We start from the raw sequence: 27,694 nt of genomic DNA on the forward strand, positions 1-27,694 counted from the left end.
TTAAAGGTTGGGAGGACCAGACCAAGCTTAGACACTTCCAGACCTGCAATCCAGTCCACAATCATTCAGCCAAGTCCACAGGTCCAGTTTCGGCGGCACGAGCCGGCAGCTCTAGACCAACGAGACACGAAAGCTTTTAGTTAAAAGGTGCGTTCACGCCTCCCTGTTCTATGCCAAGAAAATGAAAAGTTAACACTGATCTCGGACTCTCTTTCCCATTTAGCTGTGGCCAAGCTGGGATTCGTTGTAGTCCATTATATGAAGCTGTCCAACACTGCTTTCCTGGTTCCGGTGCGAAGGGCCGGGGTCCTCGTGGCTGGGAGGAGCCCTTGCCTCCATGCCGGGGTCTTTACACAGCTCAGTCTTTAAAGTGTCACAAAGGCTATTGATGGTCACGCCGTCCTCATCGCACCGGCTCTCGCTCTTGTTGCGGAAGAGCTCCCGCACCTTCATCCCGAGGAAACTTTCCGAGCTCGGGAGGGAGCCCACCATCAGCGGGCCGCCTCCGGGAGGGGAGGAGGAGGAGTCCAGCAGCACGGAGGCCTCCCAGCGGCTCAGCTGCCCGGCTCTCTGATTGGGGGGCTTCTCGGGGGTGGAGACCTCGCTGCTGCCCTTGCTGCTGCTGCTGCTGCTCCCCCGAGCGCTGGAAGGTTTGGTTTCGCCGTTCCTGCTGACGGTTTCTTCAATGCGTTCTGCGATGGAGTCTGCGCTGCTTTCAGGTAGCCTACTGCAAAATGGGGGGGGGGGGGGACGAGAGAAGAAGGAGAAAGATTAGCAGAAGGGACCCAAGACAGCACTATGCAGGCTGAAAGGACAGTCTCCCACTTTTTAAACTTTGGTTAATAACATTTTATTGGTTTTTAAGGGGAAAGGGAAGAAAGAAAAAATCATTTCCCTATACAGTGTGTTCCATTCTATCTTACGCTTTATATCTTCACCTGAAATTCCATAAAGCATTAAATCATTTCTGAACGTCTGCAATCACTTCCTTATTCTGTTCTTGTTCCTTTCATAATTATTAATCATTAATATACCAGAGTCGACACCACCATCTCTCACAAGTAAAAAACAGACACAAAATAAAGTCATGAAAAGAAAGTTACAGAGCCTACTTCCACCGTCTTCTCCAGCCAACCGTAAAACGGCTTTCAAAGTTTTTATCTTTTTGCCGTTTTTTTCCCCTCAAAGAGTTCTGTTAAGACACACCTTTTGAACTTGTGACAGTTGGCTACATATGACCCACAAGATGACCCACGCCTGAGAAATAACGGGGAGCAATACGAAGGCAATAAGCCACAAATGGAATGATGAAACAGAAGCAACCCCTCTTTAAAATCCTGGCCAGACCCTCTTTAACAGCTCCACAAAAGTTTTTATTAGCAGGGAAGGGGGGCTTGCCCCCCAACTTCATGGCCACTTTACATGCAAAAAATGGCTAACTGCTAAACAGGAAACTAACCTGAGGACAATACTGTTGTACGTCACCCTGAGCCCTGCTTGCAGGGAAAGGGGCAATAAACTCAATGAAATAAATGTTTGCCAAGCAGAACCAAAAAGTAAGCAGCGAAGTGGCTGTGTAAAGAACACAACAAAAGAAGCCCTGTCCCAAGCAAGATTTAGTCTGTAAGAAAGAACCCACAGCAGGGGTTTCCTGAAGATGTACAGGGTTCTCCCGTATTCCCTGCCAGGCCCTATTAGGGATCTCTATAGGACAGGGGTGGCCAAACTGTGGCTCGGGAGCCACATGTGGCTCTTTCCCACATATTGTGTGGCTCTCAAACATCTGCCCCGCCAGCCAGCTTGGAGAAGACATTTCTCTCTTTAAATCACTTCTCCAAGCCGAGCTAGTTGGCGACTTGGAGAATGCATTTGAAGTTAAAGTTGCTTTCTTTCCACCTCTCCCCCATCTCTTGCCTGCCTGCCTGCCCTGTGGCTCTCAAACATCTGACATTCATGTCTTGTGGCTCTCAAACATCGGACATTTATTCTATGTGGCTATTATGTTAAGCAAGTTTGGCCACCCCTGCTATAGGAGCCACCTGAAGCCCTCCACAGGCCAAAAGCTCCAGGGAACGGTAGGGTGCGCCCTAAGTGGTCTGTCTGAAGATCAGTGGGATGCAGCAGCTCACCTGCAAAAGCTTGAAGTGGAAGCCTCCAGCCTCAGACTAGTTCCAGACGTGGACTGAGTTGAGCAAACGTGCATAATGTTAACTAATTCAGGCCATAGAATTTAATGAAAATATTCATATCCCGCTTCTTTGTGATTCAGCGAATTGCAAGTCACAACTAAAAGCGCTGCATTGTAGCGCTGACAAAACCCCCAGATACTCCCTCCGCAAAGAAGTCTGCAGTATGTCTGCCCCATTATAAGCTCTGGCGGTGTCTCCTGAAAATTTCTGAAGATGGACCCCTTGCCTTGTCAGGGATCCCATTCCACAAAGGGGAGAAGGCCCAGGCCCTGGTTAGGCCAGGCACGCTAGGTTAAGTGGGGAAAAGCCAGCAGGAGACGGCCCGAGAGAAGCACTTGGGAGCACAGGGACATACAGGAAGAGACAGCCCTTTAGATACACGGATTACAGGCCGCATCCAGCTCCTCTTACTTTCACATTCAGGATGCAACCCCCTGATCCTCTAGAACAGGGCTGGCCACATTTGCTTTACATTAAGAGCCACATAGAATAAATGCCAGATGTTTGAGAGCCTCAAGACGGATGGAAGAAAAGGAAGATGGGCAGGGAGAGGTGGAAAGAAAGCAACTTTAAATGCATTCTCCAAGCTGCTGACTAGCTTGGGGAAATTATTTAAAGAGAGAAAAACCTTCTCCAAGCTAGCTGACGGGGTGGTGGGGGCTTCAAGAGCCACACAATGTGTGTGAAAAAGCCACATGTGGCTCCTGAGCCACAGTTTGGCCACCCCTGCTCTAGATACAGTTCTCAAGACCGTGACGATCCCAAAGCTTGCATCTCCCTTCTCTGTGCAATCTGGACTGAAAACTACACACAACCAATCCTTTGCACTCAGTTGACGCCTCAGTTTGTCCCCATTTACCTTTCCTCTGCTATTTCAACAGGCCCCACTTTGACATCTGCAGGACTTTTCTGCAACTTGTCATTCTCGAGGCGGCCGTAGAGATCTAAGATTTCCAGCTCAAACGCTTGCGTGATCCTCTTCTGCGCCTTGTACCGACTCTCCACTGCTTGGAGTTGGCCTCTGAAACGGACAAGAAGGGACAGCCTCTGTTGATTTGCTTCACCGCGTTCCCCCAAGTCAGTGCAAGAACTCTCCCTTCAGGAATAAAATTTCCTTCCAGACTTCCCCTTTTGCAGCACATAAAATTTTAGGCATCAACGTTATCTGCCAGAGTGAAGCAGATGCTATTCCCCACCCAAGTGAGCAGTGTGCATGGATGCCCAGGAGAAGGGAAGGAAGCATGAGGCACTCAGATGAGAGAACTGCCTTTATGGAGCCAAGGCACAAGCTCATGCAGTGGGACAGCTCCTGACTGACATTTGCAGGCTGTGAACTGATGGCAGCTTCCCTCCAAGAAGCCCCCTCACCACCCTCTCACCACACCATCCATAACTTACCCACTCCTCTTCCATCTGCCACCAAACCTCCCCCCACCAAAGTCTTTGAAACCTCCCCCCACCAAAGTCTATAAGCTCACCAACGTGAAGAAAGCAGGCAACCACTGGCTTAAACCTTGCCAAATGCAAACACCCTCCAACCCTACCTAGCTTGAACTTTAACCTCCTCCAAGTATTTCTTCTGCTCCAGTAAGAGATGGTCTCTCTTGGTGAGCTGAGATTCCAGTTCAGCTATCCGTTTCTGACAAGCCTCCAGCTGCTGGTTCTGCTGCTGAACGTAACACTTGGCTTTTTCCAGATCTTTCCGAAAGGCTGCCTGCATGACTTCTACTTCCTGAAATGGGAGGGAAACACACAACGCTGGTACTTGCTTCCTGATGATGCAGGCAGGGCCATGGAAACGGGATGAGTGCTTCGTCCAGCCACTTACAGGACGTAGAGGGACAGTGGTGGCAGAAAAGACCACTTAGAAAAAAGGTCTTGCAATATGGAGAAAAGTGAAACCCCCTGTCAACAGCTGGAAATGCAATGGTCCGGAACAGGAAGTGGAGCGTTATGTCTAGGGCAGCGATGCTTTGCATTTAAAGAGACCTGCATGCCTTCCTTTCACTTGTTGAGGTGCACCACCGAGGCAGCACACCTCAGCAAGTGAAGGGAAGGCATTTTAAAATGCCGCTCCCCTGGTGGAAGCTCCCCGCCCCCCCTGGTGGAAGCTCCCCCGCCCCCTCTCATGAACCAACATGAGCCTCCATTTTCCCAGTTTGTGCCCACCCCAGTCACAAATTTAAGCCTCGGTTTTAGGCCTGATGGAAGTGAGAGCCACATCGAACAATGAGTTCCAGCCTCCTGTGTGTGCTCATCCCTTTTTGCTTGGTTCTCTGGTCAGAAAAGGAGTATCCTGGGTGACTCAAAGGTTCACCTGTCAAACAGGTGAAAGCCACCTATATGTTGGAGAGGTATGCACCTTGGGTGTGTCGGCATGCTTGTGCTGTAGCTGCTCCAAATACAACTCGTTGACCTCCCCGAGGACCAGAAGTTGCCTGTTCAAGAACTCCATCTGCTGCTGGACTGACTCACTGTTAGAAAGCTTTTTTAGAAAAGGAAAAAGAACACATATGAGCATATGAAGCTGCCTAATACTGAATCAGGCCCTCGGTCAATCAAAGTCATTCTTGTCTACTCAGACTGGCAGCGGCTCTCCAGAGTTTCAAGCTGAGGTTTTTCACGCCTATTTGCCTGGACCCTTTTTAGCTGGAGATGCCGGGGACTGAACCTGGGACCTTCTGCTTACCAAGCAGATGCTCTACCACTGAGCCACTATCCCTCCCCCAACACAAAGTGAGTCAAGATACATCTCATAACACAGACCATATTCACTTAAATACAAGATGAGGTGTTTTTTCTCATGTATGCCCCACCCCCCCATAACAGGGAGCCTTACATTCACGCTCAAGTAACAGTTACGATCAGTAAAAAATTTTCTTACGTATAGAGCTTTCGTCAGAGATAGTGATGGGGCAAGAGCTGGTTCACGAACAAAAGTTTGTGACAAATTCCGGGTGGTTCATGGTTTGCGATGTTTACAAACTGAAGGCCCACCACAAACTTGCACAAATTTTCAGGCAGTTTGTGAAGAGCAAGGGTTCAAATGGCTCAGAGCCATTTAAATCCTGGTTTTCTGCTCCTTGCTTGCTTTTCATGGGGAAACTCCCTGCCTTCTGCTCCTCTCTGAAAGCAGTGGGGAGCAGAAAGCAGGGATCATGAACCAGTATGAACTGGTTCAGTATCCTGGTTCGTACCAGTACAGGGTTTCACCATGAACCACAAACATAACTGCAAAAATGCAGTTTGTGCCCATCTCTAGTCAGGCACGTTCTCTTCCTTTGGAGCACATACGGGATCTACAATTTTCTTCTGCTGCAAACTGATCAAGCCCAGTGTTCTGTTATCAGTCTGGATTTGCACAAGCAGCAATTCCATGTACTTTACACATCTCTTAATCAAACTGGATAGCAAACCACTAAAATGTCAGCAAACAAAAATGGTAAAAAAAAAAGGCGATGCAGGAAATTTCATCAGTGGACATTAGGGTGACTGACGTGTGCTCCCATAAGCACAACCACAGAAACCCTAAGAACTTAAGATATTTTCCCAGACCAAAATTAAGGTACTCAAGAATCCAGGACTGTACAAAAATGTGTGTTTATTAACTTTATTTATAGCCTGCCTTTCTCACTCAGACTCCAGGCAGACTGAAGTCCGTAAGATGAACACACCTCCTTCAATACTGACCTTATTTGAGCAAAACAAAGTCCATGAGAGACAGGATGCTCCTACTCTAAGCTAAGGGCTATGTGAGCCAATACTTCTGTACCAAGGATGCACTCCAAAGAATATTCATTTGCAGGCAAAGGTATCTACTTGGTTTCCTTTGAAACCAAAGGTATCTACTTCCAAACTGGAGCCTTCACATAGGAGTAAGAAATGAGTGGACGCCAACTACCTTGGTTTGTCCGCACTTTCACACACGTTCTTTAAGTCCACTTTCACGACTCCAAGTGGTTTCCCTGTTTCATGCAGAAAAATCCAGTTGCAAAGCACATTGAAAGTGGATTGAATGTGCATTACTCAGCATGTGTGAAAGCACCCTTATCTCATAAACGAGTTATCCTATAAGGATCTTTGGGGGGGGGGGGAGACAGCCTGCCCTTATACCAGTTGCCTTTCTTGGACTTCTCTCTGTTTAACAAGGAAAGAGAAAGAGACGCCTTGCACACACCAACACTTAGGGATTATTAGGAAAGGACTGAGAATAAAACAGCTGATATTGTTAATGCTCCCTTATAGATCTATGGGGCAGCCTCATTTGGAATACTGTGTGTAGTTCTGGCCACCATATCTTCAAAAGGACATTGCCGAGCTGGAAAAAAGTACAAAGGGCAACCAAGATGATAAGGGGGGTTGGAGCACCTTCCCTATGAAGAAAAGCTGAGTCTGGGACGTCTCTGTTTATTATTATTATTATTAAATTTACGAATCGCCTAATCCCGGCCAATGCCAGACTCTAGGTGATGTACAACAAAAGGTACATATAAAATCAATAAAACCCAGCAATTTAAAACAGTTGCAACCCAATGAACACGCTTTATAGTGTGCTGTAATTCTGCTTGAGGAAGAATCGCACTGCTACAGCACCAACCCCAAATCAGACTTTTCCCTGCAGCCACTGTGGCCGGACCTGCCTGTCCCGCATTGGTCTTGTCAGCCACCAGCGAGCCTGCAGCAGACGTGGACTACTGCGCCCTTCTTAAATCTTCGTTCGCGAAGTCAAGCCGAGAGAATTCTGCTTTCCAGGCATTGGGAGCAGTTCCCCCCAAGCAAAGGGGGAAGAGGGGGGTGCCAGCCTGGCAGCCATTGTTGCCCTCAAACAAAACCTTGGCGGAACACCTCTGCTTTGAAGGCCCTGCGGAATTGTAAAAGATCCTGCAGGGGCCTGGTGTTTTCCGGCAGAGTGTTCCACCAAATTGGGGCCAGGTCTGCAAAAAGGCCTGGCCCTCGCTGAGGACAGCTGCAGGGCCGGGGATCACCAGTAGATTTCGACCAGTAGAGCGTAGTGCTCTTCCAGGGACATAGTGGAATAGGCGGTCCTGTAGATATGTCGGTCTCAGACCACTCAAGGGCTTAAAGGTCATAACTAGAACCTTGAATCTAGCTCGGTATTAGAAAAGAGATGGCTGGGGAGGGCACAATAGAGCTTTATAGAACTATACAAGGGGGGCAGAGAGTTGGCACACACATTTCTCTCTCTCCCTCTCCCAAAATACTAGCACTCAAGCGCATCTCACGAAGCTGAGGGCCAGTAGGCTCAGGATGGACAAAAGGAAACAATACTTCACACAGAAAGATTATCTGCCCGCTCAACAACTTGCAAATTGGACCCATGCCCTTCCTGGCTTATTAAATCCTGCCAGGGGGATCTCAGATATCCTATACGGGATATCATAAATAGATCCCTAACGGAAGGGCTTTTTCCGGCACCCCTTAAAGAGGCCGTGGTCCGGCCCCTCTTAAAAAAACCATCTTTAGACCCGGCCCAATTGGCACACTATAGGCCGGTCTCAAACCTGCCCTTTCTGGGCAAACTTATTGAGAGGGCAGTGGCGAGGCAGCTACAGACTTTCCTGGAGGACGCTTCCATCCTCGACCCACTTCAGTCCGGCTTCCGTCCAGGTCACGGGACGGAGACGGTGTTGGTTGCCCTGGTAGATGACCTTCAACGGCATCTGGATCGGGGTGGCTCGGCAGTACTGATGTTGTTGGACCTATCGGCGGCGTTCGATACGGTCGACCATCGGTTGCTGACTTGCCGCCTTGCCGACGCGGGGATTCAGGGGTTGGCCTTGCAGTGGCTTTCCTCCTTCCTTGAAGGTCGGGGACAAAGGGTCGCGATTGGGGGGGAACTGTCCCAGAGGCGCTCACTTAATTGTGGGGTGCCCCAGGGAGCGGTTCTCTCCCCGATGTTATTTAACATCTATATGCGACCTCTTGCCCAGATTGCCCGAAGGTATGGGCTGGGGTGTCACCAGTATGCTGATGACACCCAGCTCTATCTACTTATGGACGGCCGACTGGTCTGCGCCCCAGAAAACCTGGATCGGGCATTACAGGCCGTGGCTGAGTGGCTCAGACTGAGTGGACTGACACTGAATCCTGCGAAGACAGAGGTCCTTTGTTTGGGCCGTCGGGGACCGGGGGGGGGGGGAAATCCCCCTGCCAGCTTGTGACGGTGTACCGCTGAGGCCAGCGGACAGGGTCAGGAGCCTGGGGGTGCTATTGGAGCTGTCCCTAAAGATGGAGGCTCAGATAGCGGCCACTGCCAAGTCCGCGTTTTTTCATCTTAGACGGGCAAGGCAGTTGGCCCCCTTCCTGGCCCCCGACGACCTAGCAACAGTGATCCACGCTACGGTCACCTCGAGGTTGGATTACTGCAATGCCCTCTACATGGGGCTGCCCCTGTGCCGGACCTAGAAATTGCAGCTAGTGCAGAATGCTGCAGCCCGGCTGTTATTGGGTCTCCCAAGGTGGGGGCACATCCGGCCGGGCCTTCGGGCTCTGCACTGGCTTCCAATAATATACCGAGTCCAGTACAAGGTGCTGGTCATCACCTTTAAAGCCCTATATGGCCTGGGACCTGCCTACCTGAGGGACCGTCTCTCCCCACACGTTCCCCAGAGAGTACTGAGGTCTGGCACTCAAAATCTGCTCACCATCCCCGGGCCCAAGGAAGTGCGTCTCAAGGCAACTAGAGACAGGGCCTTTTCCACAATGGCCCCTATGTGGTGGAACCAGCTACCGGAAGAGGTGAGGGCCCTGCGGGACCTTGCTCAATTCCGCAGGGCCTGTAAGACCACCCTCTTCCGGTTAGCCTATGCCGGATTAGATAATGTAGCTACCAGATTTCTGTGATTATACTGTATAGTTTTAATGTTATCATTCTAAGGTTTTTAGGTTTTAATTGTCTGATTTTAAATGTAATAACTTGCTCTGATTTTACTGTTTTATTGTCGTTGTAAGCCGCCCTGAGCCACTTGTGGGAAGGGCGGGATAGAAGTCAATAAATAAATAAATAAATAAATAAAATGCAGAATTCATTGCCCAAGGATGGCTACTGGAATGAACAGCTTTATACAGGGATTCAATTGATTCTTGGAGAAGTCTATCATCAGTGGCTAGTAGCTGCGGTAACTGAGGGGCACCTCCACATTCAGTGGCACTAAACCTCTGAATCCCAGAGCCAGAAGGCACCATCGGGAAAGCCTCAGTCTCTGTGCCCTGTCGTCGGCTGTCCAGAGGAACCGGCTGGCCACTGTGTGAGACAGGACGCTGGACTAGACGGAGTCCAATGTTCCCTCTAAGCTGGGTTAGTGTGAGCTAGCTCACCGTTTTTTAGCCTCCAGCTCACACCTTTTTGTCTCAGCTCAGGAAAAATGGGCCCAGAGCACACTAATGTATGCAGCAGCTCACAACTTTAATGCCAGCAGCTCACAAAGCAGAGTTTTTGCTCATAAGACCCTGCCGCTTAGAGGGAGTATTGATGAAGTCTTACGTTCTTAAATGGCAGCCGCAAGTCTGAATGCAACTTTGGTTTGGGAAGAGCTCAAAATGGCTCACACACACAGGGGTCTCTCAGCGGGTCCCTCCTGCAGATAACTTCGGGTGTGAAGCCAGCAAAGCTCCAATAGAACAGCAGCATCCAGAGTGACAAGACCACTGATGGGGGCTCTTTCACTACTGAAGCATTATGTATGCACCTGAGCATCCACCCACTGTAGCAGAATACAGCCAAAATCTCATCAAAGAAGAACACGAGACACACACAAGAGACTACACGTTTCCACTTCAGGTCCTTCCGCTTCTCTACAAAGACAAAGCGGGCGAACGAGACGGGGTTTCAGCTCTCGTACCTTTTGAGAAACCTGGCTCAACAGCAGCTCCGTGTGGCACACCTTGTTGTTGGCCTTCTTCAACTCTAACCGCAAGTCGGCGATCACGGTGCAGCAGTCCTCCAGCTTGGTCTACAGAAAAGACCGAGAACATTAGGGCTTCGGGCCCACTCAAAGGAGACGCTTGGAACCCGCTACTGCGCAGGTCCAGATTCCTGCTAAGGCTCTTCATGAAAACTCCAGATCAGGCAGCCTTCCCCCCACCCCTCACTTCTGTCAAGAGCACCTCTTGCCATGGTTGTTAAACATATGCAAGGTCCATCCTTTGCCTCGTCAGTATTTTACTTTTGTCTGTCTGTTACGTCTTTACCTTACCAAGTAATCACTGCTACTCTGGGAATATGTGCACAGTGGTGCCACTGCCAAGGTCTCACAGTGTTATCGGACTCAGAGAATGTACTTTCATTTCTTTCTCACAAGGAATGCTTGAGATGTTATTCAGGAGGAGCTGAGGGGCTTGCAATTGGTAGATTTTGGTGCTTGGCATTCTGAATGTATAATGGTTGGACCCGAGCCTATATCTGAAGGGACCGGTTTCAGCAAGAGAAGTCTTGCTCACTGTTATCACAAAATAAATCTACTCAGGGCTTTTTTTGTAGAAAAAGCCCAACAGAAACTCATTTGCATAATAGGCCACACCCCCTGATATCATTGTTGTTTCACACAGGGCTTTTTGTAGAAAAAGCCCAGCAGGAACTTATTTGCATATTAGGCCACACCCCTTGACAGCACCATTGCTTCACACAGGGCTTTTTTTGCAGAAAAAGCCCAGCAGGAACTCATTTGTATATTGGATCACACCTCCTCCAAGCCAGCCGGAACTGTGTCCCTGTGCGTTCCTGCTAAAAAAAAGCCCTGAATCTACTCTACTAAAACGGAGAGGCAATCATTGATGAGAACTGTGCCGATCTTGACATCTTCACCGGAAGTCAAAGTTGCAACCACAACTCATCTGGCTTGATCCCCTATGATGTCTGGGAGACCTGAGGAACAAGCCTTATGTTTCAGCTATTCTGCCATACCCCCTACACCAAAGGAAACCTCTCTTGTTGCTTTCAGGTGCGTTTTTTAAAGCAGGAAACCCCTGGAAACCCACAGCTGCAGACCTGCAATTCCTGGCTCTGGTTGTAATACTCCTCCCGGTCGTGCTGCAGCTGGCGGATCTGGCTGTGGAGCCGAGCCACAACGCTGTCGTGCTCTTCTTGGAACTGGCGGTACCTGCCCTGCTCCTTCTGCAGGCTGACCTTCAAGGACTGGATGTCCTTCTCCTGGAGCCGCAGCTGGTCTTTCTGTCGGGGACGAGAGAGAGAGGTCGCAAGTCAGAGGCTGCGGTCCAGTGTGCCGGTTCTTCTGCACCCACAAAGGCTTCTCTCAAGCCAAAGCAGGCCGGCCCGGCCCAAGTTATTCTGCAACCCCGAGCGGCTGTCTGGCACACCCCTGCAAGAGTCAACTGGGACTACTCGAAGCAGCAGGAGACAGCAGGGCTAGGGTCCAAGACCACAAAGCTGTCTTTCGGTGCCATCCCAAGGGGCCACCAGGGTAACAGCATGCCCTCCGCCACATTTCCTGATTCTAGTATTTCTGCCCTCCCCCCCAAAAGAATATCGGAATCAGGAATTGGGTTGGGGAGGCAGAAAGAGCAGGGGGGGGGAAGGGAGGTCGGATGCACTGCAGACCGGCTGGGGCACGCTTTCCCTCCCTCCTTGCTCCTGCAGAGTGGGGTGGAGAGGCACTTCAAAACTGATTAATTTCCTCCAGATATGGCACGATTACTGTTTTCAGTAAATTGGGAGTACTGTCCCAGTATTTCTTAAAATGGATGTTTTCCTCAATGTGACTTTTCGGAACAACAGCGTTCCCGTTGGACAGGCCCTGATGAGAGGAGCCAGACAGTTTCAAACCTGTACTACTGGAAGCTTTACCTTTCATAAGCCGACAGATCCAAGTGGGCAGCCGTGTTGGCCTGAAGTAATTGAACAAAGCAGGAGTCAAGCTGCACCTTTAAGACCAACCAAGTTTTATTCAGAACGTAAGCTTTCGTGTGCTTAGAGAGCGCACGAAAGCTTACGTTCTGAATAAAACTTGGTTGGTCTTAAAGGTGCCACTTTTGAAAGCAGAACGGCTTTTGTTCTGAAGAAGTGCACATGCGCTACAGAAGCTTATGCCAGGAATAAAACTCTGTCGGTCTTAAAGGTGCGACTGGACTCAAGACTTTATTCTGTTGCTTCAGATCAACACGGCTACCCGCCGGGATCTACTTCGGTTCTGCTTCCAAACTCTGCATCTGGGCAGCCACCGTTTGGAGGATGTTACGGAAGAGCTGTGCGTCAAACTGCGCAGAATTATGGAAGCACAGCCATTCTGCCTAAGAAATGCTCAGGGGACTTGAAAAACACACAAGTGGGCCCTGCTCTCCTGGCTGCCTCATGCCCCCTTTCGAGCAAGTGAAGACTGCGCAAGGCTGCCACTTCCCATGTGATGAGGCAAGAAGCACACCAAGCCCAGTGTTGTGAGCATGGGAAAGCATGAACTACTCTCCATGAAGAGATCCAGGCCTACGTCCTCTCTGCAAACCCAAGGACTTGCTTTTCTGTTCAAGCCAGAAGTATATGTTTAGGGATGGGCACGGACCAGCTCGCAGACCAACATTTGTCATGGACTTGCCCCACGTTCATGGTCCGTGAGCTCGATCCATGCCATCCCGTCTCCCACGGACCTCCATGTTTTTCATAGGGGTTCGTGTGGTCCGTGGTAGGCTTCGTGGGCCAGACATGCTGGCATCCAGGGAACCCCTTAAAGCTGCGGACAGCAACATAATGCAAGTGAGCTTGGGAGGGATTTAAATGCCTTCTGAGCCCGCTTCCAGGTTGCGCCGCGTCACGGCCTTCACACACCAGTAAGTAAACCAGGGAAGCCTGTGGAAGATCATGGTTCATGCAAACTCATGAACCACGGGGGCCTCCATCTTTCCAGTCCATGCCCACCCTACCCAAAATGCCAGTCTGCGCTCGAGAGTACACTTGACAGTTGCACAGAACCAATTCACTGACGTCAAACTTTCACAGCTTCCACATGCAAGACATCCAGAAAGGGGGTTTGAAGCCTGATTCCCCAAGTGACAGAAAGTTTCCAGGAGACCCGGCAAAAATGCGACGCATGGGAATTTCTGGTCGAGGGCTGTCGGGGACCCCCTCCTCACTCACCATAGCCGCATTGTGCTCCTCCAGGGCCGCCGCTTTGATCACCTTCCGCAGGAGCCGTCGGTTCCGGAGCGCGTGCTGCTGCCTTTTGAAGCGCTCATACAGCAGCTGGTTGTGGAGCAAGAGCAGCTGGTTCCGCAGAGTGTGGATCTCATCGGAAGGGGGGGAACCTGCAGAGGCGACAGGGGAAGGAACGAGGGGCGAGGCTAGCAGAAACCCCCCAAGGCCCTTCGGGGCCGTCGACAGGAAAGCAAGCAGGCCCTTCAACTAGAAGCAGCGTTCGCTAGAGCAGAAATAATAGTTTTGAAACTGGAAATGACAACTGAAAAACGTGCACCCACATTTTCATGCAGCGTTCAAGCGCTTTAGACTAGCTGGGCCCCCCCTTTTTTTCATTCTGGAAGGGACAAAATCTGAAGCCTTCTTTGCCAGGCAGACACCAGATGCCAATGCAGTGCAGAGGAGCAATAAAGTAGCCCTTTCAGGCTCTAAAGTAGCTTGGAGACGGCCAAGGAAAGCATATTCAGACAAGGATTAACACAGAGCCCCGAAAAGCCTGTTTACCTCCAAAGTGAGTCCAGTCAGCTGATTTGCTTGGCAAGGGCAATCTGGAAAAGAGAACAACATGCTGCTTTATTCGGGGCTGCGGTGAATTTGCTGAGCGTTACATAAATGCAGCAAAGGATTTAGAAATCATTTAGACTTTCGGCAATGAGGCGGCCACAGAGAAGGGACAGCCGAGAGGTTTTCCCAAGCACCTCTGCAGCCATCAGGGCTAGAAACTTGGATTTGGTTTAATAGGCACATTAATGATTACAGATTCTGTGTTGGCACTATTCTACCTGTGCCGCAAGCACAAACAAGCAGGGCACAAACAGCTCCAGTCAGCCAGCAGAAAGGCCAAAGGAAAACACAATCAACATTAGACCGCCCACCTGCAGAATCCAGGGCAGGGGAGGGGGGTGAAACGACTGCTGCTAAAGGAGCCAGTTTGGTGTAGTGGCTAAGTGCGCGGACTCTTATCTGGGAGAACCGGGTTTGATTCCCCACTTCTCCACTTGCACCTGTTGGGATGGTCTTGGGTCAGCCATAGCTCTCGCAGGAGTTGTCCTTGAAAGGGCAGCTTCTATCAGAGCTCTCTCAGCCCCACCCACCTCACAGGGTGTCTCTTGTGTGTTGTGGGGAGAAGGTAAAAAAGACTGTGAGCTGCTCTGAGATTCAGAGTGTAGGACGGGATATAAATCCAATATCATCATCATCTTCTTCTCCTGCGCATTCAGATGATGCACTTCAGGGAGAAGACTAGGCTAAGCTCCAGCTCTTTCCCCTGGCTTCCTGGTTTTGTTACGTTCTGAGCACTTTAATACCCACCTTCCCACACCTTCCTTCTCACCCTGTGGCGGCTGATGCAGAATAACTGCATGTGTTTTGAGCACACTGCCGGGAACCCTGGATTCCCATCCAAAACAGCAACCCAGCACTGTAGACGGGCTGTGGCTCAATGATAAAGCACCTGCTTGGCCTACAGAAAATCCCAGGTGCAACCCCTGGCATCTCCAGTTAAAATGATTAGGCTGCAGGTGACGGGCAAGACCTCTGCCTGAGGACCCAGAGAGCTGCTGCCAGTCTGAGTGGACAAGACTGACCCTGACGGACCAAGAGCTCAATTCCGTACAAGGCAGCATCATGTGTTCATTGGCTGCCCCTGCCACAGGTACCCTAACCCCTTTCCCCCAAAACCAGGCCTTGAATTCAGCAAGAGCTCACAGGAGCAGAGCTCCTGAACCTTTCTGAGGGTTCCCCCTCTTCCTCCCTACCTTGTCCATTGACTAGGAGGTACAGCTGCGTAACAATCCCTGGATTAGGAGAGTGGCCAGCCACACCCCCAGCAGCCCTCATTAACCCCTGGAGAAGCCCGCACCACCCTTTCTCCACTTCTTATGTGATTTTGTGTGGCTTGCTGGCCTTTTGACTGGGGGGGTGGTGGCGGCCCAGGAGAGCCCCAGGTGAGCAAGGCCTGCTTGGGCTGGTTGTATCTCTAGCCAGCCCAAGCAGGCCTCACTCACCCGGGGCTCTCCTTCCTTGTATTGGGTTGCTTTCAGCTGAGGGGGGCAGCATATGCTAATGAGTTATGCTAATGAGCTCCACCACCTATTTTTCTACAAAACGACCCCTGCCCGAAACCAACCGAGTATGTGAGACAAGCCCAGGTGTGAGGTCACAGCAGGCTCTTGCCCACACCATCCTGGAAGCCAATGGGAAACAGGACACAGACGGCAACCCAGTCCCTGCCTTAGGAAGCAACAAGGAAAGCCGAAAGAAGGCCCTGCTGCCTGCTGCTGTGGGCAAGTGGAACCGTCACTCACTTGTTAAGCTCTTTGCTGTGGGCATCAGCGCCGTGCTGTATGAGCCTGTCCAGCACTTCCATTGGGGAGGTGGAGGAAGCCCCGTCTTCTTCTTGGCCTCCCTTGGCTCTCTTCAGCAGCTCCGCCGTCTTTTTGCTGACAAAGAGACAGGCAGTCTTTGGCAAAGCCACCTCAAAGAGGTGCTCGTAACGGGGAGGCTGCTCGCTCCCCAACCCTGCTCTCCTGCGGGCCGGGATCTTGTAAGGGCTGGGGGTGAAAACGCTCGTCTCTGCGGAGGCCTGGCTTCCCCTGTTACCAGCAGGATGATTCTCAGAGTCTCGGCAGGGCCGGTCGATGGGCGTGAAGGCTTGCTTAGGCGTCTCCCTTGCGTTCTCCATCCCGGATTGGTCCAGGCAAGGTGTTACGGGATCCGAGTTCAGGATCGGCCCCTGCGCGTTGGAGGCTGCCGACTGGGATTTCTTCTGGGAGCCGGAAAGACTCTCGTTGGAATGGTAAAAAGGAGAGTCAAACCCTCCCCGAGGCACCACGGGCTCAGCCTCTGCGGTGGTGATCTCGGAGATCTCTTTCGATATGGCGTCTGTTGGAAAGAAGTCAGGAAAGGAGACTCGGTTTATGCTATAGCTCTCGTGCCACACGAACGAGAAAACTTGGCTTTAAAAATAAAGGAAACTGAGATTCTTAAGAAGATGAATTGTGTTCCATACTGCAGTCCCGCAAAAAATCATAGGACCTTCAGTTGATATTATGGCTGCAGGAGGTGGCAGGGAATTGGGATCCAGGGAACTGGGCAAAGGAAGCTCTGGCTCTTTCCTTCCTTCCCCAGGAGACCAGAAGGGGGACAAGCCTCAGCTAACAGAAGGAAGAGAGGCTTGGCTCAGTAGCTCTGCTGTGCAACTGAGAGAGCCTGGCAAAGCAAGCTATCCCTCCCCTCTTCCTCTCCAAGGAAGGAGAGAGTGTGCAGTTCTCACAAGCTGCTTCCACCCTTGGAACAGAACACAATCCTCTCCCGCTAGCTCTTCGGCTCTGAATTCAAGACTTCACAGGTCAGATCACTACCTTCCTCTTTGTCCTTCTCGACGCTGTCTTCCAAGTCTGCCAAGTCCCCCAAGAAGCCAGGAAGATCGCTTAAAGTTACAGAACTTTTACTACCATGGGAGTCTGTGGGGAGGGGAAAAAAAGTGAGTTAGGCTTAACCACCAACAGGAGAACCGCGGCACCAGTTCTTTGTTGCAATGTAAAGTCAAGCGCCCCCACTTCCACAAGATGCTCTTCTCTAAGAACTTTTGCCCTAAGGCTTCTGGACTCCCAATAATTCTGTTTAATCAGGAAGCTTGGCGAAGTATACAAGAATGTTTCCGGTGGAAAGCCCTCGGGAAGGAGCCCCTGAGGCTTCAAAAAGTAGCCCAGGGCCCTGAATCAGAGCTGCCACCATTTGTGGCCAGTGTAGACTCAATGTAGACCCAGGGCTGTGGAACTCATTTGTTATGAGGACCGGATCGGACATAAATGAGACCTTGTTGGGCCGGGCCATGCCAGGCTGGGCTGTATGTGTACCTATTTAAGATTAGGCAGCAGAGAAGTAAACTTTATAAAGGACACAGACAAACACAAAAAATGCTTAAAACATTAGCATTGGTCTTAAAGGTGCATTCGTTGTATTCCTCCTATGGGATCCAAGGAACTGGGCAAAGGAAGCTCTGGCTCTTTCCTCCCTTCCCCAAGGGACCAGTAAGGGGAGGAGCCTCAGCCAACAGAAGGAAGAGAGGCTTGGCTCAGTAGCTCTGCTGTGCAATTGAGAGAGCCTGGCAAAGCAAGCTATCCCTCCCCCCCTTCCTCTCCAAGGGAGGAGCCTCGGTCAATGGAGATAACAGAAGCGTTGCTTTGTCACTCCTGTGCAATTGAGCAAGCCTTGCAAAGCAAACTGTGATGCAGAAGGAGAGAGAGAGAAGGAAGCAGTAAGAGAGAGAGAGAAGGAAGCAGACAAGAGCCAATTGCTCGGGGGGCTGATAGGAACCCTCCGGGGGCCTCACTCGGCCCCCAGGCCACATGTTTGACACCCCTGTCCTAACCTTTTTGCCCAAGCGAAGGTAGCAGAAGCAAGCAAGAGAAATACTCTCACTTGCCCGCCCTTCTTTTCTCCCCTCTCTTGCTCATACGGTTACTATTTTGGGGAGAGAAGAATATCCACATCAGCCTGATCTGTATTTAATGCTCCGCGAGGTTTTTTCCGGATCAAGGCTTGCAAATCTGTCTAGCCCAAGGCCCCCCAACCTTTCTGAGCCTGCAGGCGCCATGAGAGTTCTGATACAGCACGGTGGGTGCAGCCCCAAAACGGCTGCCACAGAAGGCAGAGCCAGCCACAAAAGAGCACAGTGCAGAGCCTTGTGCTGGGATGGCGGCGGTTGCCAAAGCAATGTTCTTAGAAACCTGCCCAGCCAATCAAAACCTCCAATGGTCAGTCAGAAGCCATGCGGGGCAGAAGGCCCACCTTGCTCTGCCCGCTTTCTAAAAACGCTTGGTGGGCTCCAGGAAAGGTGTCGGTGAGCAGCACAGGCACCACGCTGGGAACCCCTGCCCTAGCCAATAAGCCGGTGAGCAGCAGCTATGCTTAAAGTCATCAAGAGAAAAAGCGTGACAAATGAAAACTGGAGGGAGAGCATCCAACTGTGCACTCCTCCGCCATGGCTAAAAGGTGGGCAATGGTGCAGGTGAAAACTCTCGAGATGTCTGTCGAGTTTCACTGAGACTATTTATTTATTATTTATTACGTTAAGCTTATATCCCGCCCTCTCCGCAAGCGGACTCAGGGCGGCTCACAACATCACATTACTTCCATTAAAAACCAATAAAACATAATTACGTATTTAAATTATTTAAAACATCTCATGGTGCTGTATTAATACAGTACAGTATAGCGGTTCTGAAAGTTCGATGGTGACCATCGGTACGCTGCATGGAGCTCTATATGATGTCCAGTGGAAGCTCTCTCTCGGTTAAATGTCGAAGGCCTGTCGGAACAATTCGGTCTTGCAGGCCCTGCGGAATGTAGACAAATCCCGCAGGGCCCTTATGGCCTCCGGGAGAGCGTTCCAGAGTTCTGGCGCTGCCACCGAGAAGGCCCTCGCTCGTGTCGTATGCAACCTGGCTTCTTTTGGTCCAGGGATGGACAATAGATTTTTCCTCCCTGAACGCAGTGCTCTCTGGGGAATATGCGGAGAAAGGCGGTACCGCAGATAGACAGGTCCCTGACGATAAAGGGCTTTAAAGGTCAAAACCAACACCTTGAAACGAACTCGGAACACAACAGGAAGCCAGTGCAGCTCTTTCAGCACCGGCTGAAATGTGCTACACAGGGTCTTGCAGAATGGAGCTGCTACGTTTGCAGGCTCTTTCTCACCCCATTTCATTTAGAATGTCAGTATTCATGTTCCTCAGACAGATGGCTGAAATATACTCTAGTCAAATCAGTCTCTGAAGCCTGCTTTACCAACAAGGGGTACAGAACCCCTGCAGCTGCCTTGCAGTTGCTCTCCCCAGCCAAACTCAGATGCAGAAATGGCCTTGGCTAGACCAGAAGTATTTCTTTTGGGGGGAGGGGGCTACAAGAGGGAGTCTGCCCTCTTCAGACGTATGCCCCTTTTGCTGCAGAAAAGCAAGCCACTCAGTCCTGCCATGGTCACATCTCACTGGTCCTAACTGGGAAGCCGAAGATGTTGCCGCCACAGCACCTCTCCCCAGTCAAGCTTGTTTTATTTATTTATTGAATTTCTATCCTGCCCTTCCCCTCCGAAGCAGGCTCAGGGCGACTTGCAGCAATTAAACAACAACAATAAAAACAACAAATAAACATCAGAATTTAACAATTAAGACAAGTTAAACAATAACAATTAAATAATTCAAAAAATTTTTTTAAAAACAGTTCTGGTGCAAGTATCATGGTTAAGAAGAACAAAACCGAGACGGAAGCCTACCTAAAGTCTTCATGTTGTTGATGACAATGTTTTGCTGTCGGGGCAAGGAAGGCCTCCCGTGATCCAGTCTGTCCTCCTAGGAGAGAGGGAAGATCCACATCAATGACCATGTGACCCGACTGTCACCTGGTAAGCAAAGCACCATTTTTTTCTTAAAGCGGAAGGCCAAAGAGATTTATTTGTAAAGTAAGAGCAAAAACAACTTGCTCCCTGCACTGGTCTGGAAGCTTCCCCCCCCTGGGAACAGGTATTTCAGGTGTATTTGTGCACCGCAAATTGAAAGATAACTGCAACTGTAGATAAAAGGAATGACTTCTTCACCCAAAGAGTAATTAACGCACAGCATTTACTGTAGCAGGAAGCGGTGGCAGCAACAAGCACAGACGGCTTCAAGAGGGGACTGGATAAACCTTTGGAGCAGAGTGGCTATAAGCCATTACAAAGGACCCACAATGCTCAGCTGTTACGTTTGAACGGCCCAAAAGGCCAAACTGAACCAGACAAAAGTTCAGTAAATGTTTGGGGAAGGTGCCTTTCCTGAACATTGGATTGGGAGCCACGCACCAGGCCGAAGTTTGTGCCAAATTCTGGCTCATGAATTGGTTTGCGCCCATCCCTATTCTGGAGTTCTGGCCCCACTGGTGGACCTCCTGATGACACCTGGGTTTTGGATACTAAAACAGAGTGTTGGAATGGATGGGCCATTGGCCTGATCCAACATGGCTTCTCTTACGTTCTTGACTACATACTGTAGAAAAGCCCAATAATGCAGCACCTACTTTGCATGCAGAAAACCCCAGGTGTCTGGATTCAGGAACTAGGGGATACAAAAGGCCTCCCACCAGGGAGCCTGGAAAGGTGCAGCTGGGGAAGAGGAGACTGTACTGGCCTTGAAAGACCAAGGGTCTGACTCTGTAGAGGGCAGCTTCCCCATAAAGGCTGCTTCCCCATAATGCAGATATGAGGCAGAACTGCCAGCCAGTGCTGACTGGGAGAGGGCAGGGTCTGTGCAGCATATTCTGCAGAGATGTGGCAGGCAGGCTCTCTCCAGGCAGCCACCATGCCTCCAAGAAGACTGGTTTTTGTGCCGCTCAGTACCTGCAGCACGCTCCGTTTTTGCAACACACACGCAAAGGTGCCCCAAACGTGTCCCCATGGGCCTGTTTCCGACTTTAAAACCTCTCACAGCAAAATCTGGAGATTGTCTCACTCACCCTGGCTTAGCAGGAATTACAGCAATCAAGTTAGCTTGCCAAAGCAGAGCGTTTCAAAATCGTTAGGGAGCTGTTGATCTACTCGTAGGCTAAGCCCGAAGGTGGAACCCTTGCTTTGACTAGCAGTGCCAAATTTCACTGTTACCTTCCTGGGAAGTGCAGCAGCGGCGGAAGGAGCGGGAACGTGAACAAACTCGTCTGAAATGCACAATGGAGGGGGAGAGGTGGCGGGCGTTCCTGAGGGCGTTCCTTTCCCAACTGCTAAATAAGCAGAGAAAGAGATTGTAATTCCCCCCCCACTTCTGGCACTCTTCACCCCATAAGCACAAAGACACTTGGCCCGAGGAATAACGCAAGTTTCTGGTAGCCGGAACACTGCGGCCAAATGCGGAGAAGAAACACATGCAAGAGCCCTCTCCTTGGTAGACCTACCGGATGTGCCAAAGAACTTGTAAGGCTGGGACGAGGCGTGCGAAGGCTCCAAAGCGACTCCGGGGGAAGTGGGGGGAGTGGTCATGCCACAGACAGCAGAGGGGCTCCAGAAGTTAACCTGGAAGGGGAGTTGCAAGAATACAAGGAGGTATGATGCAGCAGGCCAGAAATCGAGGGGGGTGGGGAGGAGCAGGGCCCAACACACTTCACATATGTACTGCTGGGACACCAGCCTCCCTGAGATGCCAGAGTGTCCTCCATCTTTTTGAACCTGAGGGCAGCTTTGGAATTCTGACATGGGTGTGGTGAGTGCAGCCACAAAACGGTTGCCGCAGCTAATTGCCAGCCACACTGTGAAGATTCTTGTTCGGTGGTGCAGCTGTTGCTAACGGAGAACGCCAGTTTGGTGCAACCCCAATCACCAGAGCACCCTCCTGCTCCATATGTGCCCGGCTCCTAGGAATAGCCACTTGCCTCTGAAAACCTTTCAAAGTGGATGCCCTTACCCCAACCAGCTCGCTTCAAATTCCCAACCTTCCTCTGCTCCAGAAGATTCAAGTTCGGTAGCACCCCAGAGACTAGCAAGTTAGCCCCTAAGGTGCTACCAGACACGAATCTACCTGTTCTACGACAGACCAACATGGCTACCCTCTGAAACGGTCTTCTGCTCGAGGAGGACCATTGGCATGAGCAGGGGCAGTATTCTAGAAGGAGCTCCTTTGCATATTAGGCCACACATCCCTGATGTAGCCAATCCTTCGGGAGCTTACAAGGTTCTTTTTTTGGTACACTCTTGGAGGACTGGCTACATCAGGGGTGTGTGGCCTAATATGCAAAGGAGCTCCTGGTAGAACTCCACCCCTGGGCACGAGCCATTTCCACACCACTCCCCACCTCAATTACAACGCTGTGAAGTGAAGAGTCCACATCCCCTGCCCTTCTTATTCAAGGGGGGACATGTAAGAGACGGAGGCAAGCACACTGGTCAATGGGGAGGCTGCAGTCCTCCCGTCCTCTTACCAGGCATGGATGGGCCTGTATGGAGAGGGGTCGGAGGCCATGGGCTGAACCAGAGTTGGAAGAGGCCCAGTAAGGCCTCTGTCACCAAGATCTATCCCCGAGACACCCTTCCCCTCAAACAGAAATTCATCTCATGCTTGCAGTGTTACCTGCAGAGGCTCAGTTGACAGACATGAGGACTGAGGGTTCAAAATCTGAGGTAGCTGTCCTGATATGTGCATTAGCCGAGAGCCAGAATAAGGGGTAGAGGTTGACATGCCTGGATTTTAAAAAAAGGGGAAAAAAGGGGGAGCAGGCATTAACTTTCACTCATCTCAGCAGAACAGAATTTGTCTCTTTCAAACCAATCAGTGCCGTTCTGTTTTCAAGTCTGTTGCAACACAACTTGTCTATTCTACACAAAAGGGTTATGGCACAGAAGCGATGACGGACAGTGAAACAGGAAGAGACTGTCAAAAGACTTGAAATCTCTTTTAATGCATGGGCAGTTGACACTGTAGGACAGGATCCAACAGACTCTGGGTGCCATGAATTAAACTGACGGTAACGTTAAGCTTTCCACTGTCAAAAGCCCACTTCATTAGAATGCAGACATGTTTGGTGAGGCCCCTGGAAAGATACTGTGCTCCAAGAGGGAGACAGAGAAAGAGTTGGATTAACAATTAAGCCAAGTAGGCACTGGCCTATGGGCCCCACGCCTTTAGGGGCCCCGGGCTGGCTCCCCTCCCCCGGTTTCCCCCCTGCTTGCAGCCCTCCCAGCCTGCACGAGCAGTCAGCAACTGAGCCGCTCTTTGCCCGACTTGCCTGGCGTGGCTAACTGCTGGTGTTGTTGCCAAGTTTGCCTCTCCCCCATAGCTTAGTAAAAGGAGCTTTTTAAGAAGGTGCCTGCAGGCTACAGCAGGGCCAGTGGGGTGGGCACTCAGACTCTGGTTATAATTTGCAAGGAAGCCCCCAAGATTTCAGCTGCCTAGGGGCCTCCACAGGATTTAATCTAGCACTGCCAGCTAGTAAGGAAACCGGAGTATTGCATCTGAATGCAAGAGGTGCAGAGGCTGAAATTACTGTCCAGGTATGACGCTCACTTTGGCTTTCAAGCAAGCCACTGTACTGTGCTGCAAGCTGCTCGACACTGGCTCCTCGCAAAACGTGGCATGTGAAACCAGGATCCAGCCTCAGCAACATACACTTCCGCCACATTCCCACTAGCCCGAGTTCCCTTCTTCCTCGTTTGCCTCAACTGGAGTTTTGTATCGCACCTGCACAGACACCCTGGCTGGCTCTTGAGCCTGGGTTTACAAAAGGAGGATGCTTTTTTCCAAGGCTGGACGCTGATGTGTGTATCACCATTTGCAAAGATACACCAGCCGTTACCCCGTCATGGATGAGAGGCTGACAGGCAGATAGAGCTTGACCCACTATGAAGATGGGAGTCTGGGAACAGCTCTATTCAGCTGGACCGAATGAGTTTTACAACCTCTTTTGACACGTTACAACACTTCTCTATTGGCCAAGCAGGATCTGGCGGGTGTTGGGGCTGCAGAACCAGAGGCCCAGCTTGGTTAATGCCCTTCTGGCTCTTAAGCTTAAGACCACTGGTGAAAGAAGCTAACAAATAAAAGGAAAGGCATGCCCTTTTGGCACGCATGGGACAAGGCTTGAAAGGGAGCCATACCTTTGTGCATTTAATTTGGTATCCGCTGGCTCAACCAAAGGCCTGGCAGAACATCTCCAGAACTTTGGCAAGATCCTCTCGCTGGCATGCAGCCACACCCAGAAGCCTTTGTGCATGCGTGTGACCCTGACCACGGGTGGAAATACAGAAGGGCCAGCATGCACACCATGCCTGCTCCTATCTGTCTACCTCCAGCCAAAGGGCAATTAAAGAGGTGGGGAGATGGTAGGAGCTACCAAAGGCGAACTCCAAACCCTGGCTAACAGGGGAACTGTGGACTCCATAAAGGTGACTCCCTGCCACAGCTTCTGGGCGTGGCTGCATGCCAGCGAGAGGATCTCGCCAAAACCAGAGCCAGCAGAATGGAGATGTTCCACCAGGCCTTTGGTTGTGGCAGCAGGTACCAAATTAAAATGCACCCCCACCCCCGCTCCACCCACCTGTTCCATCAGCCTGCACTATTGCAGACTCTGCTTTTATGTTATTCCTGGTGAGAGTTCCCCACTCATCAAGCTATTAAACCATCTGAAATCACATATAGGGTTGCCAATCCCCAGGTGGGGGGCAGGGGATCCCCCAGTTTGGAGGCCCTCCCCCCGCTTCAGGGTCATCAGAAAGCGCCGGGGGGGGGGGGAAATGTCTGCTGGGCGCTCCATTATTACCTATGGAGAACGATTCCCATAGGGTATAATGGAGAATTGATCAATTGGTATCTGGGGGAGATGCTTTTTGAGGTAGAGGCACCAAATTTGCAGCATAGCTGCTGATGCCTCTCCTCTAAACACCCTCCATGTTTCAAAAAGACTGGACCAGGGAGTCCAATTCTATGCGCCCCAAAGAAGGTGCCCCTATCCTTCCTTATTTCTAATGGAGGGAAGGCATTGAAAAGATGTGCAGTCCCTTTAAATGAGATGGCCAGAACTCCCTTTGGAGTTCAATTGTGCTTGTCACACCCTTGCTCTTGGCTCCACCCCAATGTCTCCTGACTCCACCCCCAAAGACCCCAGATATTTCTTAAATCGGACTTGGCAACCCTGCTCACACACAATGGGAATTTATGATTAATTTAACCACCTTGGAGGCATCTTGCACTCTACGCTACGTTATATTGGACTGATTTTTATTGCACAATGTTTTAACATTTTTAAATTGTTGTACTGACATCCCCAAGCCCTGCCTGTGGAGGAACTGAAGAACAAACGTAGGCACCTTGTACCACTGACTCCTGATAGTTAATCCTTGACAAACCGATACAAAAAATATAGAAATTGTGTCCAAAAATATTATATTTATTTATTAAGTGGTAAGTCACAACCACAGGGGTATGAAACATTTTTTTCAAAGTCACAAATTAGTTCCCATAAGGGAAAGAAGCTGACAGGCAAAACCGGCCTATTTTTCCTGTTTCGCTGTAAGTTTCATCTAAGCCACTGCTTATTCACTTTTCAAATCAACTTCCACTCTCAACAAGCGTATCATTGCAGTACTTTCAAGAATCAATTGCCGAGACAGAAAAATCTACTCCGCTGTTCCCACAGCAAGGAACGTTACAGAATCTTACCAGCACTACCGTACGAAGTGACGTAAGGGCTGCCATCAGGGTCGGCTGGGCGGTGCTGCAAGTGAGAACATGAATGCTGGGGGACTGAACAGTAGCCGTTTTCGTAGGATGCTTCGGCTGGGTCCAGGGAGATTTTGGCACACTCGATCACAACATCGTGGGTTTCTAACCTCTTCCACCTGTTGTAGATCCAGGGACAGCCAGTTTAATGTGCAGCCATTACTGCATTGAACACATTTAAAAAGGTTCTAGAGATTAAGAGCAATACATTCACTACAAAAAAAGCTTGGTTTCACAAATCTGTCCTTATGATGACTGGTCATGTAGGAAAGATCTGGGCCGCACTCAAATGGTCAGCCAGGCCCTGTGCAACAACAGTGAAAAAAGCAGACTCGACATCAGGGATTACTAGGAAGGGCTTGAAAAGCACTGCAGATGATGTTCCAAACTGCAACGCCCTCTCAATTTGGTAGAGCTCTGATGAGACTCAAGTACCCATACTAATACTGGGGAGCTGGGCAAGGTACAGAAATGGGAAAGTGAGATGGTCAAAGGTAAAGGCTAAAGACTTTTCAGCTTTGGAAGATGGATAGCCGAAGGGAGGCCAAGAGAGAGATTTATGAACAAAGGAGAAACTTGCTTTCTTCATCCTTTGTCTTCTCAAAACACCTGAGCCAAGGATCATCTAGGTGAGGGGTTCAAAATTCCAGAGTCTTCCACGCAGTGACCAGGAGGCACCCCTGTCTGGACCTCCTTGCATCCTCAACCAACAACAAAGCACCGGAATCCTGTCTCATACTGTGGCCAACCAGTTCCTCTGGATGGCCAACAACAGGGCATAGAGACTGAGGCTTTCCCCTGATGTTGCCTCCTGGCTCTGGGATTTAGAGGATTATTGCCTCTGAATGTGGAGGTTCCCCTCATCCACCATGGAGAGTAGCTGTCAAGCATGGTTTATTCCTTCTGATGGTAGTTATTAAAATATAGAAGAAGAAGAAGATATTGGATTTATATCCCGCCCTCCACTCCGAAGAGTCTCAGTGCGGCTCACAATCTCCTTTACCCTCCTCCCCCACAACAGACACCCTGTGAGGTAGATGAAGATATTGGATTTATATCCCGCTCTCCACTCCGAAGAGTCTCAGAGCGGCTCACAATCTCCTTTCCCTTCCTCCCCCACAACAGACACCCTGTGAGGTAGATGAAGATATTGGATTTATATCCCGCCCTACACTCCGAAGAGTCTCAGAGCGGCTCACAATCTCCTTTACCTTCCTCCCCCACAACAGACACCCTGTGAGGTAGATGAAGATATTGGATTTATATCCTGCCCTCCACTCCAAAGAGTCTCAGAGCGGCTCACAATCTCCTTTACCTTCCTCCCCCACAACAGACACCCTGTGAGGTAGATGAAGATATTGGATTTATATCCCGCCCTCCACTCTGAAGAGTCTCAGAGCAGCTCACAATCTCCTTTACCTCTCCCCCCTCCCCCCACAACAGACACCCTGTGAGGTAGATGAAGATATTGGATTTATATCCCGCCCTCCACTCCGAAGAGTCTCAGAGCGGCTCACAGTCTCCTTTACCTTCCTCCCCCACAACAGACACCCTGTGAGGTGGGTGGGGCTGGAGAGGGCTCTCACAGCAGCTGCCCGTTCAAGGACAACCTCTGCCAGAGCTATGGCTGACCCAAGGCCATTCCAGCAGGTGCAAGTGGAGGAGTGGGGAATCAAACCCGGTTCTCCCAGATAAGAGTCCGCACACTTAACCACTACACCAAACTAGCTCTCTCTCATATAGAAATGTTACTAACCCTGAATAAAACTCAGGCACATCAAAGTAGAGAACTCTTTCGCTTTGACTAACAGATGCAGGAATGTACTCTTTGAAGATAAAACCTCCTGGGACCAATTCCCAGGCCAGCCAGGCTTGGACCCAGGAAGCGCCAGCCATAATAGAGATAAGGAAGTTACAGTGTGAAGTTTCACATGTGAATGTAGAATGGTTTAGAGAATGTAGAATTATTTATAGAATCCTTTTATGTGCCATCTTTAAGTATGTTTCTCACTGTTATACTGTATCAGTTCCAATACCTAGCTCAACTGAGCCACATGGATTATCAATAAACCAAACTTTTGTTTCAAAATCCAAGGACTGGTTATTTT

The 27,694-nt window shown here is 50.3% G+C and overlaps 1 protein-coding gene across 1 annotated transcript in view; it reads right to left on the reverse strand.

Annotated features, from left to right (window-relative positions):
- The window catches only part of TSC1 (TSC complex subunit 1), a 59,271-nt gene continuing 31,577 nt past the window's right edge, over positions 1–27,694 (reverse strand). Inside the window, exons 9-23 of the mRNA XM_060250553.1 lie at positions 25,527–25,705; positions 22,443–22,552; positions 21,274–21,391; positions 20,987–21,102; positions 19,628–19,703; positions 16,713–16,814; positions 15,657–16,233; positions 13,855–13,898; positions 13,294–13,460; positions 11,197–11,379; positions 10,052–10,162; positions 4,552–4,674; positions 3,734–3,921; positions 3,049–3,210; positions 1–727 (exon numbers count right to left, since the gene is read on the reverse strand). Of these exons, the coding sequence (XP_060106536.1) occupies positions 220–727; positions 3,049–3,210; positions 3,734–3,921; positions 4,552–4,674; positions 10,052–10,162; positions 11,197–11,379; positions 13,294–13,460; positions 13,855–13,898; positions 15,657–16,233; positions 16,713–16,814; positions 19,628–19,703; positions 20,987–21,102; positions 21,274–21,391; positions 22,443–22,552; positions 25,527–25,705 (2,764 nt within the window). The 3' untranslated portion in view covers positions 1–219. The remainder of the gene's footprint in view (positions 728–3,048; positions 3,211–3,733; positions 3,922–4,551; positions 4,675–10,051; positions 10,163–11,196; positions 11,380–13,293; positions 13,461–13,854; positions 13,899–15,656; positions 16,234–16,712; positions 16,815–19,627; positions 19,704–20,986; positions 21,103–21,273; positions 21,392–22,442; positions 22,553–25,526; positions 25,706–27,694) is intronic.

This window comes from Heteronotia binoei, chromosome 12, assembly GCF_032191835.1.
Source record: "Heteronotia binoei isolate CCM8104 ecotype False Entrance Well chromosome 12, APGP_CSIRO_Hbin_v1, whole genome shotgun sequence".
Classification (NCBI taxonomy): domain Eukaryota; kingdom Metazoa; phylum Chordata; class Lepidosauria; order Squamata; family Gekkonidae; genus Heteronotia; species Heteronotia binoei.